The 17,180-nt window shown below is 37.4% G+C and overlaps 1 protein-coding gene across 4 annotated transcripts in view; it reads left to right on the top strand.

Moving 5' to 3' along the window:
* LOC139128437 (juvenile hormone acid O-methyltransferase-like) overlaps positions 1–17,180 on the top strand; it is a 57,873-nt gene that overhangs the window by 943 nt on the left and 39,750 nt on the right. For 3 of the 4 annotated variants that reach the window (XR_011551299.1, XR_011551300.1, XM_070694207.1), the window contains exons 2-3: positions 1,396–1,613; positions 5,615–5,925. Coding sequence is in view for 2 of the 4 variants with exons in the window: in XM_070694207.1 (XP_070550308.1) it covers positions 1,439–1,613; positions 5,615–5,925 (486 nt within the window). In the remaining 2 variants the exon portion in view is untranslated. Of the gene's footprint in view, positions 1–1,395; positions 1,614–5,614; positions 5,926–8,656; positions 8,793–10,366; positions 16,553–17,180 lie in introns of those variants that run through there. The other variant, XM_070694206.1, reaches the window with a different exon arrangement.

Raw genomic sequence — 17,180 nt, 5'->3', positions numbered from 1 at the left:
TCTTTTTTGATGATATGTCATAGCAATTTTGAGAACAACATTTGTATGGCACAGTTCTCTTGTGTGTAGCTGAAAATCATATGACGGACCGGAACTATCAGCAGCAATCGTAATTAAGATGGCGGAGGTCATGCAGGGGTCATGAAAGTGGCCTTTCATGGAATATACACACGAGTCCATAATAATATGTCGCCCTCTTCAAACTATCATTATAACTAAACCCAAGCAATACAAATGTACGTCACCAGTACGACAAAATTTAGTGCATTCAGCTGTCCCGGTGATATATAGGGAAATTACGGAAGTTTTTAACTATACAAATGATTAAATAATGACTACGTCACGGTCATCAATGTGACAGTATGACCAAACCTTAGTCAGACCAGAGGTCGGATCAGATTTAATGCTTTCAATTTTGATGCATGGCCTAATTACATAAGTTCATGAAATATGCAATCAATTTAATGATAAATGTACCATCCTCGTCAAACTTTCAGCCTGACTATATCTAAGCATGACCAATGTACTTCGGAAGTTTGATCGAATATAATAACTACAGTTTTGATACATGGCATAATTGTAGAAATTCATTCAATACGCAGATCAACCAATAATCAGTATATGGTGCTCATCAAGCGTTTGGCATAATCATCAATGAGTATAAACAACATATTTGGGAAGTCTGGTAATATTCAGTGCATTCAGTTGTGATATTTGGCCTTTAATATAACAAAAAATAAATAAATATGCAAATGAGTTGATAGCCAGTATTTAATCCTTCCCAAACTTTAGGTATCATTGAAAATTAAGTATGACCAATTAGCCTTGCCAGTTCGTTAAATCAAATTAGCTAATTATCGTTTATTACGCCGATGAAACTTACACGATATCTAACTCTAAGTAAGAGCAATTTACCAATGATGTTTCATCGAATTGTGTGTATTTAATTTTAATATAAGCCAGTAAATATGCACGTTTCTGAAACTTTCGGCATCACTATAACACAAGTATGACCAATACTAGTATATCTTACACGATCGACTAAATCCACTGCATCAAGTTTTGATTACAGACGTTCATTAAATATATGAATGAGCTAATAATCAAATTGCAACGTTTTCAAAACTCTCACTGACACCAAAACTAATGTGAATGTTTGCCTGCAATAGACTCGTGTTTCAGATCTTTGTTTTACAAGTTACTTGAATAAGTCTAACACACTGATTTACCTAAACAAATTAATAAATACTTAACTTAATGAATCAATAATTCGATATAGTGGTGAATGAACAAAAAATGACTACTGATGGGGTAAAGCAGATAAATTAATCATTTAAGATACAAAACTTCCACCTATTGTTCATTATTTCTACCTTTCTTTCGCATATTCCTCAGTAACGATTGAGATACAGGACACCACGGGTACGCAATAAACACGATGAATTTCAGCCGGGTGAAGACATTTTCTCCCATGTCGGTTGCACATGCCTCGAAGTTCATGGAAGGGGTTTCCCAGGCAATGCAATTGAATCGGACAGATGTTTTGCTAGACGTTGGCTGTGGGGTAGGCGCTCTGACAGCACTTTTGTCGAAACGAGTTGCAAGAGTAACAGGTAAGAGTCAACTCTAGACCAGGCTAGATAATAAAAGGTTATTTACAAAGTACAAGGATTTACATCCGAGTGCATCGTAAAGTGGAGGTATTAGAGGGATTATTAAGGATTGCACCCGTTGGGAAAAGTGAACGTAGAATGGTTTGCGCGCTCCTTACATCAGCATCGAGAAACCAATGATTGTTAAAGTGATAACATGGTAGCAATGAGCTAATTTTGATAAAGTTGATCGTAAAACAGATTTCATGTTTGAAAATAGTTGATATTCATCTCAAATTGATAGTTAAACACATAAATTTTCATCTCCCACAAAACAACAGCTTGCCGGTTGGATTTACAACAAGTCCTAAGACCATTGCAACAAGAAATTGCCTCTTCAAATTGCAAAAGACGCTTACGCCACCCACCTGATGTCGTCACAAGGTCGTCAACTCGATTGCTGGCCAGCTCGACAAAAAAAGTCACATGCTTATGTGATGTGCAAAGTCTTATTTGTGTACGTTAAGGACTGTGAGAAAACATAAGAGCGTTTGTCAGCATTGCGACTTGGTTTGTTCATAGGTATCTTTGGCGCTCGAAGCCTTTTCAAGGTGAAATTTATCTGTCTACACTGTAAAGTTAAGTGTTAAAGGATAGAACACCAGTTAAACGCCTTTTTGTAACACTTTTTGAACGCGTCTAGAGGTTCAGAAATTTAACACTACGTGTTCAACCAACGTTCAATTTTTGAACACACGTGTGCAGATTTTGAACGCTACGTGTTCATCAGACATTATATTGAACACAATGGTGTTCCATATCAGAACACTCGTTGCATATGAAATGGTTCAAAAATTGAACGCATTTACGCGTTCAAAGGGCTGTAACACTTTTTGAACGCATGGACGCCGTTCAACGATAAGTGTGTTAAAGGCTAGAACACATGATGCGCGCTTGTTGAACACCTTTAATTTTGGGCGTTCAGGGGGTGTTCAAGCCTTGAAATAATATTACAGACCACTGATATTCAGTAAAATTATTTTATTCTAAAATGCACAAAACATTTATACGGTAAAATACAATAATTTACTATAAAAACGGCAAATAAACATTGCTACTTTGTATGTAAAGTTTGTCAGAGGAAACTACCAACGGTGTTAACACCCTCCTATCAAAACATAAGCAATAAAAAATCCCCATAAACACTGTAGATCGTTTTAAAAAATATGAACAAAGTAATGACAAAACTGGTTTTACTTAAATATTGTGGATTACGTTTTATGTTCATACTTGTTTAAAGGTACAAAACTCATCTGAAAAAGCTCACAATTTGGCTTACTTATTGTGTTGAAAACACGTATATGTATGAAATGCATACTCCATTTTTGTAAGATGGCTTCTTAAAGACATTTCCTCTTGTGTAGACAATTGTAAATTTTGAAGAAAAAAAGTTAGTCAAGGCTTCTCTAGTGCACATGGTATATAGTTGTCCACAATAAAGTAAACACAACATGTCAAGTTGTCAAAGTGTCACAGTAAGGCACAACATGCAGAAAGTGGGGAAAGTGGGTCCTTGGCAGGATAAAACCTATTTCCTTGTCCAACGAAGTCCTTCATAAACAAAAGGTTTGTTTGTTTGTAATATCTTTAAATAAACCCTGAAATAAATCGGTGACATTTCAAAAATCTACTTTTCAGAAATTAAAACATATTCGTAAAGACCTTTAAATTCTCGTGTACCCTGCTATTAATTTTTATACAACTGTTTTTTACAAAAAATGGTAAAAATCGCCCTTAAAATAAAAGAAAACGTTGATTTCATCATAACTTGAATATATCACATTCTGGTCATCCCTAATATCTTAAAATATCTGAAATGTCTTTAATATCTTAAAAATACAAAGTTGCAAATTTCTCCATAATTTGAACAATTTGAAAAAGGCTATCAGTACAGATCTATGTCCTAAATATCAAAGCTGTTAAATTAGCAGTTTGAAGAAGATTTTTTAAAGATTTTTTGACAAAAATGACAAAAATTGCCGTGACATATAAAAATTCGAATATTTAATCACAATTAGCACAATTTTGACTAAGGTCATTAGTAGGGACATGTTTACCAAATAATGAAGACGTCAGTAAAAGAGAAGAATATTTTACAAAAAAAAATAACAAAATCAGCCTCAAAAACATAAATTTGCATATTTCATCATAATTTAAATATATCTGATTAGGGTAATCCCGGGGAACCTGTAATCCAAATATTAAATGAATCGTACAGGCTGTTTTGAAGAAAAACCTTGTTATGTACAAATTTGAGTACAATGCTACACATCCACCTATTTAGATGACAGCAAAGCTAAAATCCAGTTGCTATGAACAAGAAACGCGTTGAGCTACAATACAAAATAATTATAATCTTAGGTTTGATAGCAGGCTACGATCAACTAAATGTTACAGGGGCATAAGCTTTCAATAACGTGAAGTATCCTTCATCAGATGCAAGGGGAATGAAAAATTGAAGCAGAAAGTGACAGAAAATTCAGAGTGAAAATTTAAGAAAATTCAGTAATTCAGAGAGAACATTTTTACTCTGAATTTTCTGTCGCTTTCAACCTTAATTTTTTCATTCCACCCTTGCATCTGATGAGGGAGACTACACATCTGTGAAAGCTTATTCTCCGGCAACATATAGTTGATCATAGCATGCTACCAAAGCTTAGATTAATTAAGAACACAAATACAGAAACTTATCAAAATTCAGTTACTGACCCTTGAAAGTTTAAATCTACATTAGAGATGAATTGGGGTTCTCAAGCTTGGTTCCAGACAGCTACCTCTTCTGTAACAACTCTTCGATTTTCAGCTAAGTCCATTTTTTTATATCCTGAAAATAATGCAATAATAGGTAATATTGCGAGATGAGACTTTCTATGAAAGACAAGGGGCTGATTAGGATAAGGAAAAGGGGAGCCTCTTTTCAATACTGTTACAAAATATTTGCTTATTCTTGTCATCAACTGATTAAAATAAAAAAGCCAAACTCTCATATGCTGAAACAATACATTGTATAATCTACGATAATATTTAATTGATGTTTTACGTGTGATTGTCTCTACTAAAAGACATGTGTTAGCTGTGATTACGCAGCGGTACTATGCAAGGCGTATCGATCGCGCTCAGGTCAAGGGTTATCGCTACAGTGTGTTCCGATGACCCTTGACCCGAGAGAGATCGATCGATAGGCCATGGCCAAAAGTACCACTGCGTATTCACAGCTAGTTGTTGGTATACCAGCCACTGAAAGAAAAAAAGGTTTCTTCACGTAGTTAAGCTATTTCAAAGTACAATACAATTAATTTCAAAGGATAATTATACAGATGCTTCAAAATCTAAAACCTTTTACTATTTTGGAGAGAAAAATTACCCTTTCTGGTCTTGTTTCCGCACGATCACGACTTCAAAAGTTCACTATGACAGAAGAGAAGGGACAAATATTGCATTCTAGTCCTCAATGCGATAAAAGTTTCCTCACACTGTTATAAGATTTCAAAGCACTCGTATCCAACACGTTTAACACAAGTTGAAATTTTCGTGTCCCAGCTCAAATTTGACTTTTCACTACATAATATTAGGTATGCAGCTTTGACAACTGGAATTCACTGCCTAGCTATCTCAATCAATTGTCAAGTAGACAAGTTTTCAAGTCCGCATTGAAAAATCATTTACTGAACTTGCATTAAAACTGTGTATATTTCCATTCTCCATCACACTTAAGCTTGTACTGAATAATTATTAGTATACTCAGGGGCCATGAACTCGACTAGTCCTATTAGACTATTTTCATTGTCCCCACCAGATTATATAATGCTGCAATGTTCTTTCTGTTTTGAATTTTGTACAACTTTAGCAAGACATCGTTTCTTTTCATTTTCATTATTGTATATACTGTGAAGCATCTGGTGAAATAAAGCATTGATTCATTAATTCATTTATTCATGTTTGGATTTTGTATAATCATGCAGCCTTTGATATCTCCCCGGAGATGATCAAAGAAGCCAAGCAAATCTCCAAAGCTAAGAACATAACCTACAGTGTCAGCGATGCTACAAAGCTGTCCACATATCAAGAGTACAGAAATTCTTTCGACAAAGTCGTCGCAAACTTTGCCTTACACTGGATGAAAGATTACAAGACTGCCTTGGAAGGTATATACCAGAGTTTGAAACCAGGTGGCCAGTGTTTCATGAATATGTCACAACAGAATCCAAACGTACTTGACATTGTGATAGTTCTCAACAGCTACACAAGTCCGAAGTGGGAAGCATTCATGAAGGTAACATCTCATTTACAACTGTGTTTACTATGCACCGGGCCATATTAACTGGTGCATACTGAATTTTTAGTGACTATACCCACAAGTTGTCAAACAATCATGGGTCAAAAGTCGTTTTACATAGTTATTGTATGTAACAAACACAGGACAAGACAGTACAGCACCGACTATGACCAGAGTAGCCGTACACATACCATAGTCATAGTCATGAAAGAAATATGGAAGTCCTCTAAAACAACCAAGACGTGATGTCAAGTTTTAGAAAGGGTAATTGCATCCTGCCTTACATATGGCATTCGCCTTATACTAATATTATTACATGCCTCGTATATCGAACGTCGCGCGCTCCATAGGATTCAATGGTAACTCGCCGATGATGTCGCGGGCTGCATAGTCATCACTGGACTGAAAGTGAACCCGAACTATTTTCAACTTGAACTCTGTTGGATGCAAAAGTCTTGAAATTTCATGTTTTGCACAGAGAATCCGGTTTTTGGAAAATTTCGCATAAAAATATTGATAGACCGCATAACAGTAGTTTAAATATATCAATGCGCCATTCGATGATGAAAATCGTTCTATTTTTAACCGTTTTTCGTCTAAAATGAAAATAAAGCATTTGACTATATTTTGCCAATAAACGTAAATATTTTTGGTGCAAACTGAGTAAGAGAGGCATGTAATAAAACATTATAGCCCAAACATTGGACTATGTACCCTCGGGGCAGGAGACCATTTGCCCTCCTTACGTCGGGCAAATGGTCATCTACCCTCGGGCACATAATCCCATGTTTGGGCTATAATATATATTGTAAGCCAAAATTGGAATCGATCTACAGACTGGTGTCACTGATGCCATAGTGATCACTGGTCTGAGAGACATATCCTACTTATCGTCAAGCCTTTGATACTTGCCAAAAACGCGAGACACGCCGTTGTCTATAGTTTAAACAACTCGTCGAGAGTTATAAGCGAGACAGGTGGCAATGTCTCGCTGCAATATCACAATATGAGCTGTATGCTCTCGCATGACGAATAAGGTGAGATTTGAGTACTCCATAGGCTGCCGAGAGTGCAATGTTGGTGTCTAGATGAGCGAATTCGAAATTGACAGTAAAGTTAAAATCATCTCTCTTGTCGTACAGTCTAGTGGAAAGCTTACCATCAGAGTGAAACTCGAGACAAAATATCTACATACGAAGCTGAAGAAGCTTATTCAATAGTTACTGAATCTCAATTTTAGGATGACAAATCACAGGGAGATAGTTATTCAGAGAAATGACATCATCAATGTATCTGAATGTTAAGGGGAAAAACTTTAGCTAAAGATAACTTTTTTTGACTAAGTTCTGGGAGACGTTTGCTACCTGTAAGTACAGAATTAAGTCAGCAAGCAAAGGGACAAAATTTGTATCCAAAGGAGTTCCTGTCACAACCGGAAAATCAACCGGAAAATGTGTCCTTAAGATTCACAAATATGTTGTCGATGAGGAATTCGAGTAATTAACAATGTCTTCCTCTGCAAAGAATATCTCAGCATTACTATGAGATGCAGAATTCGTGGCAGAGCACAATATAGTTGCAGTTACATAGACTCACGATGTGTACACGTGAGCTAATGTCGTAGCGACATATGTCTGTGTCTGTGTGTGTGTCTGTTTAAACGCTGACAGAAGAGCGCCTGGATATGAAATATCATTGTTTCCATAGAATCTTTTCCAATGGAGACAATAATGACAGTAACGACATATATCAAGAAATACCTAACAGTATTTCATGAAACTGTTCACTGATGGCAATTTCAGAACATTATGATGATACTGTGAGTGTCTTGTCAAGTATCTGCTCATTTGCATATTTAACGAACTTTTGTAATTAGTTATATAACTCCGAAATACCTACACAAATTTGATTATACCTGCTACAAATATTGATCTGATATAGCAAATTGCACTGAAAAGCATTGAGCAGTGTCAAGTTAATAAACAGCTCATTTGCAAAGTTAGTGAAGTTTTGTTATTAGTAATATAACACCAAAATAACTCCACGTTATTTGATGAAATCTGCTGCAGATACTGATCCGATAGATATCTTACTGTGTTGTGAAGTATTTAGTAGTGTAAAGTTATTGAACTTTGTAATTAGTGATAAAGCTCTGAAATCATGGCACCAAATTTTGTGAAACCTGCTACAGATATTGATGTGATAAATATCTAATTGTCGTGTGAAGCACTGAGCAGTGTCAAGGTAATTAAGGGTTCCTTTGCATATTTAATGAAGTTTTGTTATTAGTCATATAACACCGAAATAACTCCACCTTATTTGATGAAATCTGCTGATCCGCTTAATCTTTACTGAATCCGCTTGATTCGCACAGAAAAAAGCCCTACGAGAGACGCTAATTATCGATGGGAGCAGCTTCGGCGTGCTCGAAGTTAACCTCGACATGTACAGCTGAGCGAAGTCAAGTCAGATTAAAAGTTCCTAACGAAAGTTGTTGTTGCTCTGGTTTTCCGGACGCAATCAGTCATATTCACATTTAAAACTACTAACGGTATAAATGACTTTTTAAAAAGATTTTTCCTAGCCCTTTGCACAAGTAGGCGGGGTCCCGAAGGCAGATGCTGAAACTTGTCCTTTAATGGTAGAGATTTACTTGAAACCTTAGTGACTGTAACTTCTCAGTATGAAAATTGTATATATATAATATACACACTTTGGTATATTCCAGGGTTATGAACATCACTACTACCCTTTCAAAGGAAGTGATGATGAATTTAAACATATGCTCGCTTGTATTGGTTTTAAAGACATCGATTGTATACAGGATATATCTAAGGTCCCCTTCAAAAATGATGAAGCAAAAGGTAAGCCATTCACAGGTCTTACAGTATTCTTTCTATCTGGCAGTAAGGCCTTTTGACTAACTGCTCGTAATTTATCGTAAAATTGCTTGTTTGAAATGAATATTTTTAATCGACTGATTTTGAATTTGAAATGGAAGTCATGTCATTTCATAGACTGCGATCAATACGCATGCTCTGTAAACTACATTTTTACCTGTCCATTTAACCGCGGGCTGCAACGTGCGTTCTAACTGTGCCTCCTCAGTTAAATACCAACATGACTCGTGCGGTAGATATTTGAGGAGGGCAATCAAAATAAAAAAGGTGGGGGAGGGGGCAAACGACCATTTTGTTACCCTTACAATTTGTTAATAATTCACATACTTTGAATTAAAAAGAAAAAATGCAAAACATAAACTGTGCGGAGCAATAGTATCTGAAGTTGAAAAAAGAATAATTTTGGAAAACAAAGTCCGTAACTGTGTAAACTCAAAAAGAGTGTGCGGTGGAAGATAACGTGAAACAAATGCTACTTTCTATTGTAGATCTGATGCTCAGTCTTGAAACGCTGTACATACAATGTTTGAGGGAAGCCTCGCCGAGGGATAGGGGCCTAGTTGGGCTTAAAATATGCAGTTATTGGGTTGCACTGTTAAAACTTTGTTGACTCTTTGTTGACTCTCACCGAAACGTTATATTTATACTGTCAAATAACTGTACTCTCCAATAATGGCTATATACAAAATGACCCTTTTCCTACTCTACAACCATTTTCAGTATAAGACAGCGAAGCTACTGCAGTGAACTGCAATAAAACTGCTTACACTAATTAGTTTCAGCTGTAGCCGTGGCCACTTTAGTGTTGATCAAGGCTACTTGATACAGACAAAAATTCTGCTTGTTCGAAGGCAAAACTAGCTCTGTCTGGGGCTTGGGTTGTAAATGAGAGTTTACGATTGGCACCCAGTGTTACAGATTAAGATACAATGTAACATTACCATGCACTGGTCCATGTACAAATCTTTCTTATTTCAACTTCCCCAGACAAACTGTCTTCATGGGACATACTATGTTGTCGACTTTGCCAGCTGGCTACAGCTGAAACTAATTAGTGTGAGCAGTTTTATTGCAGTTCACTGCGGTGGCTTCGCTGTCTAATAATGAAAATGGTTGTATTTGTAAGAACTGTGCAACCAACGTTAGTGTTGAGTAGGGAAACAGACTGTAGATTTCAGGCATATGATTGTTTTGAATCATATATCAATTAAATGGCCTCTATTATACAAAATGTTCAGTGCTAATTAGCGGTATCTGTCGACAGATTTCTGTAAACTTTTACCACTTTAACGAATGATGAAAGATACTCGATAGTAGTACAAAAGACAATTTATAGTCAAATGACAGTCAATTATGTTTGCAGATACTTTACATAAAATTTACTTCAGACCACCTATTAAACCGTTTTAGAGGAATGAAAGATGACGTGACAGACATGGTCGACTACAGGACGGCTTATATCATGAAATAGCAGCCATAGCAAGTTTGTGATAAAATTAGGAAAACCCATTCTGAACGTTTTATCCTTTTTCTTGTAGTGGTACTCCCAACCTTTATGGGTCAGCTCGAAAGGTTTCCAGAAGATAGAAGAGAAGAATATATAAAGGATGCGCTTACATTTGCATTTCATACTTTCCAGGGAGAATATGGCATGACGATTCCTATTATCAGGGCTGTTGCCAGGAAATAATAACTGAAATGTTTTCTTTAACCAGGCGAAATTCTTGTTTATAGTTACGTAGTTGGTATTTTATCATAGTGACACGGTTTCACATACATAACTACGTACAATAAGATAAATCTTTCACAATGTACAAAAACTAATTTATGTGAAACCCTAGCCGAGTAATTGCTTTATGGGTAATCAACTATTGAATAGAAAACACACGACACAGGGGCTTGGCGGAATGAGGCAGGGTCATCCCGTTTATTATAGGTGACCTTCAAAAAGGGCCACGAACACAACATTATACATGGTCGAGCATTGGCATCTTTTTAATTTTTTTTTAAGTTTTAGCTGTGGTCGTAGTGTCGACAGAGTGGCATCAAACCAGGACATGGGAATCATGTGTGTGAATAATCTTGCTACATACTACTCCCCACGCGGCTTGTTGCTGTGCTTACAGCCCATTACAGGTCCCCAATGTCGGTTGTTGCTGTTTTTTACAGCTTGTTCATTTCCACTTCGGTGGAATGTCAGCTGCTCTTGTAGCGCTGTTGTTTTTTCCACATTGTTGGATTCAGCTGTGTTCTTCAGCTTTTTTTTCCCTCAATTGTAGGGCCCCTTCATTGTCGGGACTGGCTGGGCATGCAACTTTGACATTTTGGCTGCGGAAGGGGTGGATGTATTTTCAGGGCAGCGTCCCTGAGTGGATTCTCCATGCCTTGGATCTTGCTACCACTCAATCAGAGCTTTTATTTTCCTTATCACCTGTAGTCGTGCACATGTCCAATTGAGGGAGCGTTGCAATTTCAGTTTTCTGTGTTAGATTTGCAGTAGTTTAGCATGTGACCAGCTGTCGTAAGTTTGGAACGGTTTGGTTTATTGTAAACTATTCAGTGGAACTCAGGTAATTTCCTTTTGCTGCCTAGTTTTCCTTTTCTTAGCTCATGGCCATGGCTCAAAGCAAAAAGGTAGCACAGAAGAAGGCAGCTAGCTCCAGTGCCTCAAGTAAAAGAGCAGTTACAGGTATGGTTCCTGCCAATGGTAGTTGTCTTCAGCAGCAGACAGTTAACAGCATCATTGTCATCAGCTTCTACAACAGTGGCAAGGGCTTCAACTCACCTTCTTCACATTCGAAACAGCCTACTTGAGATACCACAGCATCAACAATAGGCACATCTGCAGAACACTATCCATAGCACGGTCCCTTTATCAAAAGGCAGATGTAGAGTCACGCTGACATCACTCCATGTAGGTAACAATTACCTTATCCACAAATGGAGCTAAAGTAAGTATATGATACCTGTTTTCACCTACAGGAAAAACAGTTTGTTAAGGCAAATGACGTATGCACTTCTTTTGGAGCATTTATATGCTGTCAGTCTGAGGGGTTCTACGCGAAGTAATTTCTGTCAGCTCAAATTTATGAGAGCAGTAGTAGTAGAGATATCATAAATTCGCGGTGGACGTCATGTCCGCGAGAGACTTGTCGCCCAACATTGGGTTACAACTAGTGTGCTTTTTCATTATCATTACTAGTTATGTGTTCAAGATCAGCCAGTTCACATTTGCCAAGATTGTACTTCATAAAGTTTGCTAGCTGTACATTTCATTGCTGTGGTCGAACTTTTGCTGCAACAAAGTGGCGTCAGACTGAGTCATGCGAATTATGTTTGGCAGCCCTGCTTATTGCTTCCCATTAAGCTGGATTTTGCTGGGCTTACAGCCCATTATATTACAGGTTCTCAATGTGGGGTGTGCTGTGTTTACAGCATTTTCACTTTTTCCCTTTGTGGAATTTAGTGTGTTTTTCAGCTGGGTTTTCCCCTCATGGTTGGATTCGGCTGTGCTGGTCCACTATGTTGGGTGTTGCTGTATGTTCAGCTTTGCATTTTTCCCTTGTGGAACTTCCCTCATGGTTGGATTTGGCTGTGCTGGTCCAATATGTAGGGTGTTGCTGTGGGTACAGCGTCTTCCCTTTGTGGAATTTGTTTCCCAGCTGTGTTTTTCCCCCACATTGTTGGATCGGCTGGGTCAGCAGCAGTGTCATTTTATCCGCTTGTCATATGTGGGAGGCAGTGTCAGCATGTTACTGCCCGGGCTCCTTTATTGGTTTTCCAATGTTTGATTCTGTCTGCCACTCAACCTATTTGCTATGTAATAGGTATAATGCAACCACATTATTGAGACTCTGTCGAATTCTTTTTCTGCCTAGTTCTCCCTTTGTTTTCACTAACAGGCATGGCTCATGAAAAAAAAAATGTACAAAAGAAGGCAGCGAACCTCATTGCCACTCAGCATATTCAAATCCTGCATCAGACACTAGGGCTACAAGGCAACAATCAACAACATCAACTTTACAAAATGGACATATAATTTTGTTTTCAGTTATTCTTTAGGATATATAAGTTTATCCTCTCTAGATCAATATGAAGCTGTATTATTGTACATAAGACTTCAAAGTTATAGTAATGGCTCATCTATCTTGCTATGTCTTGCACATATATTTACAAAGGCAAGCCTTCCAATAACCAATCAGAGGTTTCAGATGTTTGGAATCTACTTGCCAGTTGAAGACCCAGATTTAGTACAGCAACTGTGCGCCTTGCGTGGTACAGAGTCAAATGTTGTAAGCCAGCTTCCCCTTTCAAGTAGAGTCAATTTATCGGGAAATCAGCTGTGTTTTCTGGTTTGGCAGTGTGACAATTTTTTAACCTTCCTTTATCAATATGAGTGCATTACTGCTACTTTAAAAACAGGCTCTCCAGCAATCATCCAGAGGTTTTGGACGTATGAAATCGATTTGCCTAAATTACCGTTTGGTACAATCAGTTAAGTTATGAAACAAGTATATACTAGTATATAGGTCATCAGTTTAAGGCCAAGTTTAACATAGTAACTGTTCGTAGGGGCTGCAGTAAGTTGTGCCATTCTGGCTTATTATCTGATGTCCCGAAAAATGTTCAAGTGACAACATATAAGGAGCAAGTATGCTTTGTAGGGTGGGGAGGAAGCTGGTTAGAAATATGTTTATAAAGTACAGGAAGTTTTTAGGTTCACACTATGCGCTTCCTCCAGACTAGCAGATTCCATTTCACATTGCTAACAATTATTTTTGCTATCTTTGCATTCCACGATTTGTGATTCCATATGATTAACTAGGCTTTTTCAGAGAGAATTTTTCCCTCCAACAGGGTTTTTTAATCTCTGTTTTTAGAGCAAGTCTCTCTTTGGTTTGTGTTTAGCCACAGTAGGAATACAGTAACTCAATTCGAGTTTTGTTCCTTGTTTCCCAAGGTAGTAATAAATAAGAAGAGGGGGGTCAACCAGACTCGTTTCCCAAGGTAGTAATACAAAGAGGGGGTCAACAAGACTCGTTTGTAGATAAAGTACAAAACGTAGTTTACAGACTTTACAATTGTTATGGATTTACCTCTATTGCTGCAATAAAACAGAAGGTAGTAGCGTAGCCAAGCACATTATATAAGTAGGATGGCTAAGTTATTGCTAGTTAGACACTGGTGCTGTGCCAGTATAAATTTTGCATACATCTGTGAAACATGCATGAGTCAGAGTTCATATGCCAGTTTATCAACACGGCACGGGTCAACGTACGTAGCAATAAAGACAAGTCACTGTTCGCAGGGGCTGCAGTGACGTGGACTTTCTTCTTGTGGGCCGACACAAGGTGTGTCTTGTGGCGTGCTTGGGCTACACAAGATTGGAGCAAGATTAAATGAGTTACCTATGTAGGTGAATTCTTTGTTAGACTGTTAATTGGTCACCCATTTTGTGGCCCACTTTATGTATTTCACAGTTAATATCAGCATGTTAATCATTGTAAGGAAATCATTTGTGTGTCAGTTTATGGGTCACCATTTTGTGGCCTAATTGATGTATCTCATCTTTGCAACTTTAATTTATCACAAGTGTCAGTAGGTTAGTTATTGTAAGGTCACACGTTTTACAAAATAATATATGACTTTCTATGGAATGGAAAAGATAAGATAGCAAGAAAAACAATGATAGGGTCCGTGGGCCAAGGTGGCTTAAACATGCAAATCTAAATTTAATGAAAAGACAACAAAGAATCACATGGATACAACGTTTTATCAACCCAGAGATTTCACACCCATGGAAGCTTTTCATAGAAAAGAAATTGGAAGACTTGGGAGGAAATCTCTTATTTAAATGTAACTTTAACACACATAGGCTACCGGTGCGGTTTACAGATTTTGTCACAGAATGTCTTGATGCTTGGTCCGAGGAAACTGCTACGCAAAATGAAGAAAAAATCAGATTGTGTGGAACAACAAAAATATACTCTTAGGGGTAAATCAGTCTATTTCAGAGAATTTGCTTCGAAGGAATTTTGAGAATCTCTGATCTCTTCGATATGGACAAAGCAAAACCATGGCCATAATTGAAGGGGCACATTTCTCCTTGTTACACAAACTTAAGTGGATCGGTCTAATCTCCGCCATTCCAGGCGATCTTAAACAAAAAGAAAATGGAGTAGACGATATTCACATTCTGATAAACGAGACACCAAATGTATTAGAGGGCCTATCAAGACACATTATTAAGAATGAATTGACAAGCAGGATCTTTACCGCACCGGCGAGCCAAGCAAACTGGAAGAAGTTTTGAATTCAGGTACTCTGGATTGGAAAAAATGTATAAATTAATGCTGAAGATGACCATCGACAGCAAAATGAGGAATTCCAATTTAAATTACTACATAATATTCTTTATACCAATGAAAAACTTCACAAACTAAATCCCAATAAATTTCCAACCCCTCTGTGTACATTCTGCATGAACGAAGTTGAAAGCTATGAACATTTATTTTATGCATGCTCATTTTCAGTGTCCCTTTGGAGGAATCTATTACTTTATTGGGGAGACGCTCTAGAGTTGAGCTCACCACCAAGCAAACTCTGCTTGGTTATTTCAGATCCAAAAGAATCTCTGTTAGTTAACTTTATTAGTTTACTTGCGAGAAAACACACCTATTACTGTAAAATGAAAGTTTCGCAGGATTGGTGTCTTTCATACGACGGATATATCAGATAGAGAACTTCATTGCAAAAAAGAATAACAAGATGACAGTGCACTTGGAAAAGTGGTCTCCTATATTATTATTTGTGCGATAATTGATGTATTTACAGAGAAAAACTAGTACACTAGCAAAGAATTGTAACATTATAAGGAAAATACCCAATAAAATTCCTTAAATATAAAAAAAAAAAGGTCACACGTTTTGTATTATGTTTGCGTGTCATCAATTAGTGGCCTGTTTGATGTATTTTACAGTTACAGTTTCTCATTAAATGGTCACCATTTGGTGGCCCATTTCTCCCACAAAGACATGAGTTGGGTATTCCTTAATTTTGCTGGTGTTGTAGCTGGCCGGGGAACAGCATCACCACCAGTGATGAGGGGCCTTGTCCAGCATTGACAGCGTTTGCAGGGGATAAAGAAGTTACAAAAGTAAGGAATTTTATCTCCTGCAAACGTTCATACAGCATCGCCAGTGGCGGGGGTCAAGAGGTCATCGTGTGGGCTTGTACTATCCTCTTTTGCCCTGAGACGTCCTCCAGGCAAGACTGCCATTTCGGCAGCTGGACCTCATCTGAACTTTAACAACGCCCTCCTCCTCCCCTTTCCACCACATTTTACCATGTATGGATTTGTGTTTGGGTCCCACAAGATTGGGGCAAGATTAAATGAGTTACCTATGTAGGTGAATTCTTTGTTAGACTGTTAATTGGTCACCTTTTTGTGGCCCACTTTATGTATTTCACAGTTATCAGCATGTTAATCATTGTAAGGAAATTTGTTTGTGTGTCAGTTTATTGGTCACCAATTTTGTGGCCTAATTGATGTATCTCATCTTTGCAACTTTAATTTATCACAAGTGTCAGTAGGTTAGTTATTGTAAGGTCACACGTTTTGTACTATGTTTGCGTGCCATCAATTAGTGGCCTGTTTGATGTATTTTACAGTTACAGTTTCTCATTAAATGGTCACCCATTTGGTGGCCCATTTCTCCCACAAAGACATGAGTTGGGTATTCCTTAATTTTGCTGGTGTTGTAGCTGGCCGGGGCACAGCATCACCACCAGTGATGAGGGGCCTTGTCCAGCATTGACAGCGTTTGCAGGGGATATATATATATATATATATATATATATAATATATATATATATATATATATATATATATATATATATATATATATATATATATATATATTATATATATATATATATAAGATCTGAATGAAGCCCGCAAAACGGCGAAAGCACAAGACTATATGATCATTTTTTGTATTACCAATGCTTGAGGTTTGTCTGAGTGGTGAATGTGAATATGTGAGGAGATGCAAATTACCAAATGGCAAGTCCCTGACTTAACGGCTCTTTTAGTGAACAACTTATGACAACACAATTTCCTTTCTTGTAAAAGGCAGTGCTTGTGTCTACTTTGCCTGAACTAAGAAAAGGGAGGCCCTCTTTGTAACGAAATGCTATATTCCGAACAGTACTGCAGTTTATGTCCACTGTTTTAGTATCCCCGACTCTCTGTCATTAATTCAAGTATTTGTTTACGGTACATTTTTAAGGCTATTAAAATTGTTGTAAAATGATAAGGTAGTATTAACAACATACATATTCACGAGTGGA

The sequence above is a fragment of the Ptychodera flava genome, unplaced genomic scaffold (genome assembly GCF_041260155.1).
Source record: "Ptychodera flava strain L36383 unplaced genomic scaffold, AS_Pfla_20210202 Scaffold_53__1_contigs__length_892398_pilon, whole genome shotgun sequence".
Lineage (NCBI taxonomy): Eukaryota > Metazoa > Hemichordata > Enteropneusta > Ptychoderidae > Ptychodera > Ptychodera flava.
Note: the sequence above shows the minus strand (reverse complement) of the source record. Positions and strands in the feature narration are given on the sequence as shown.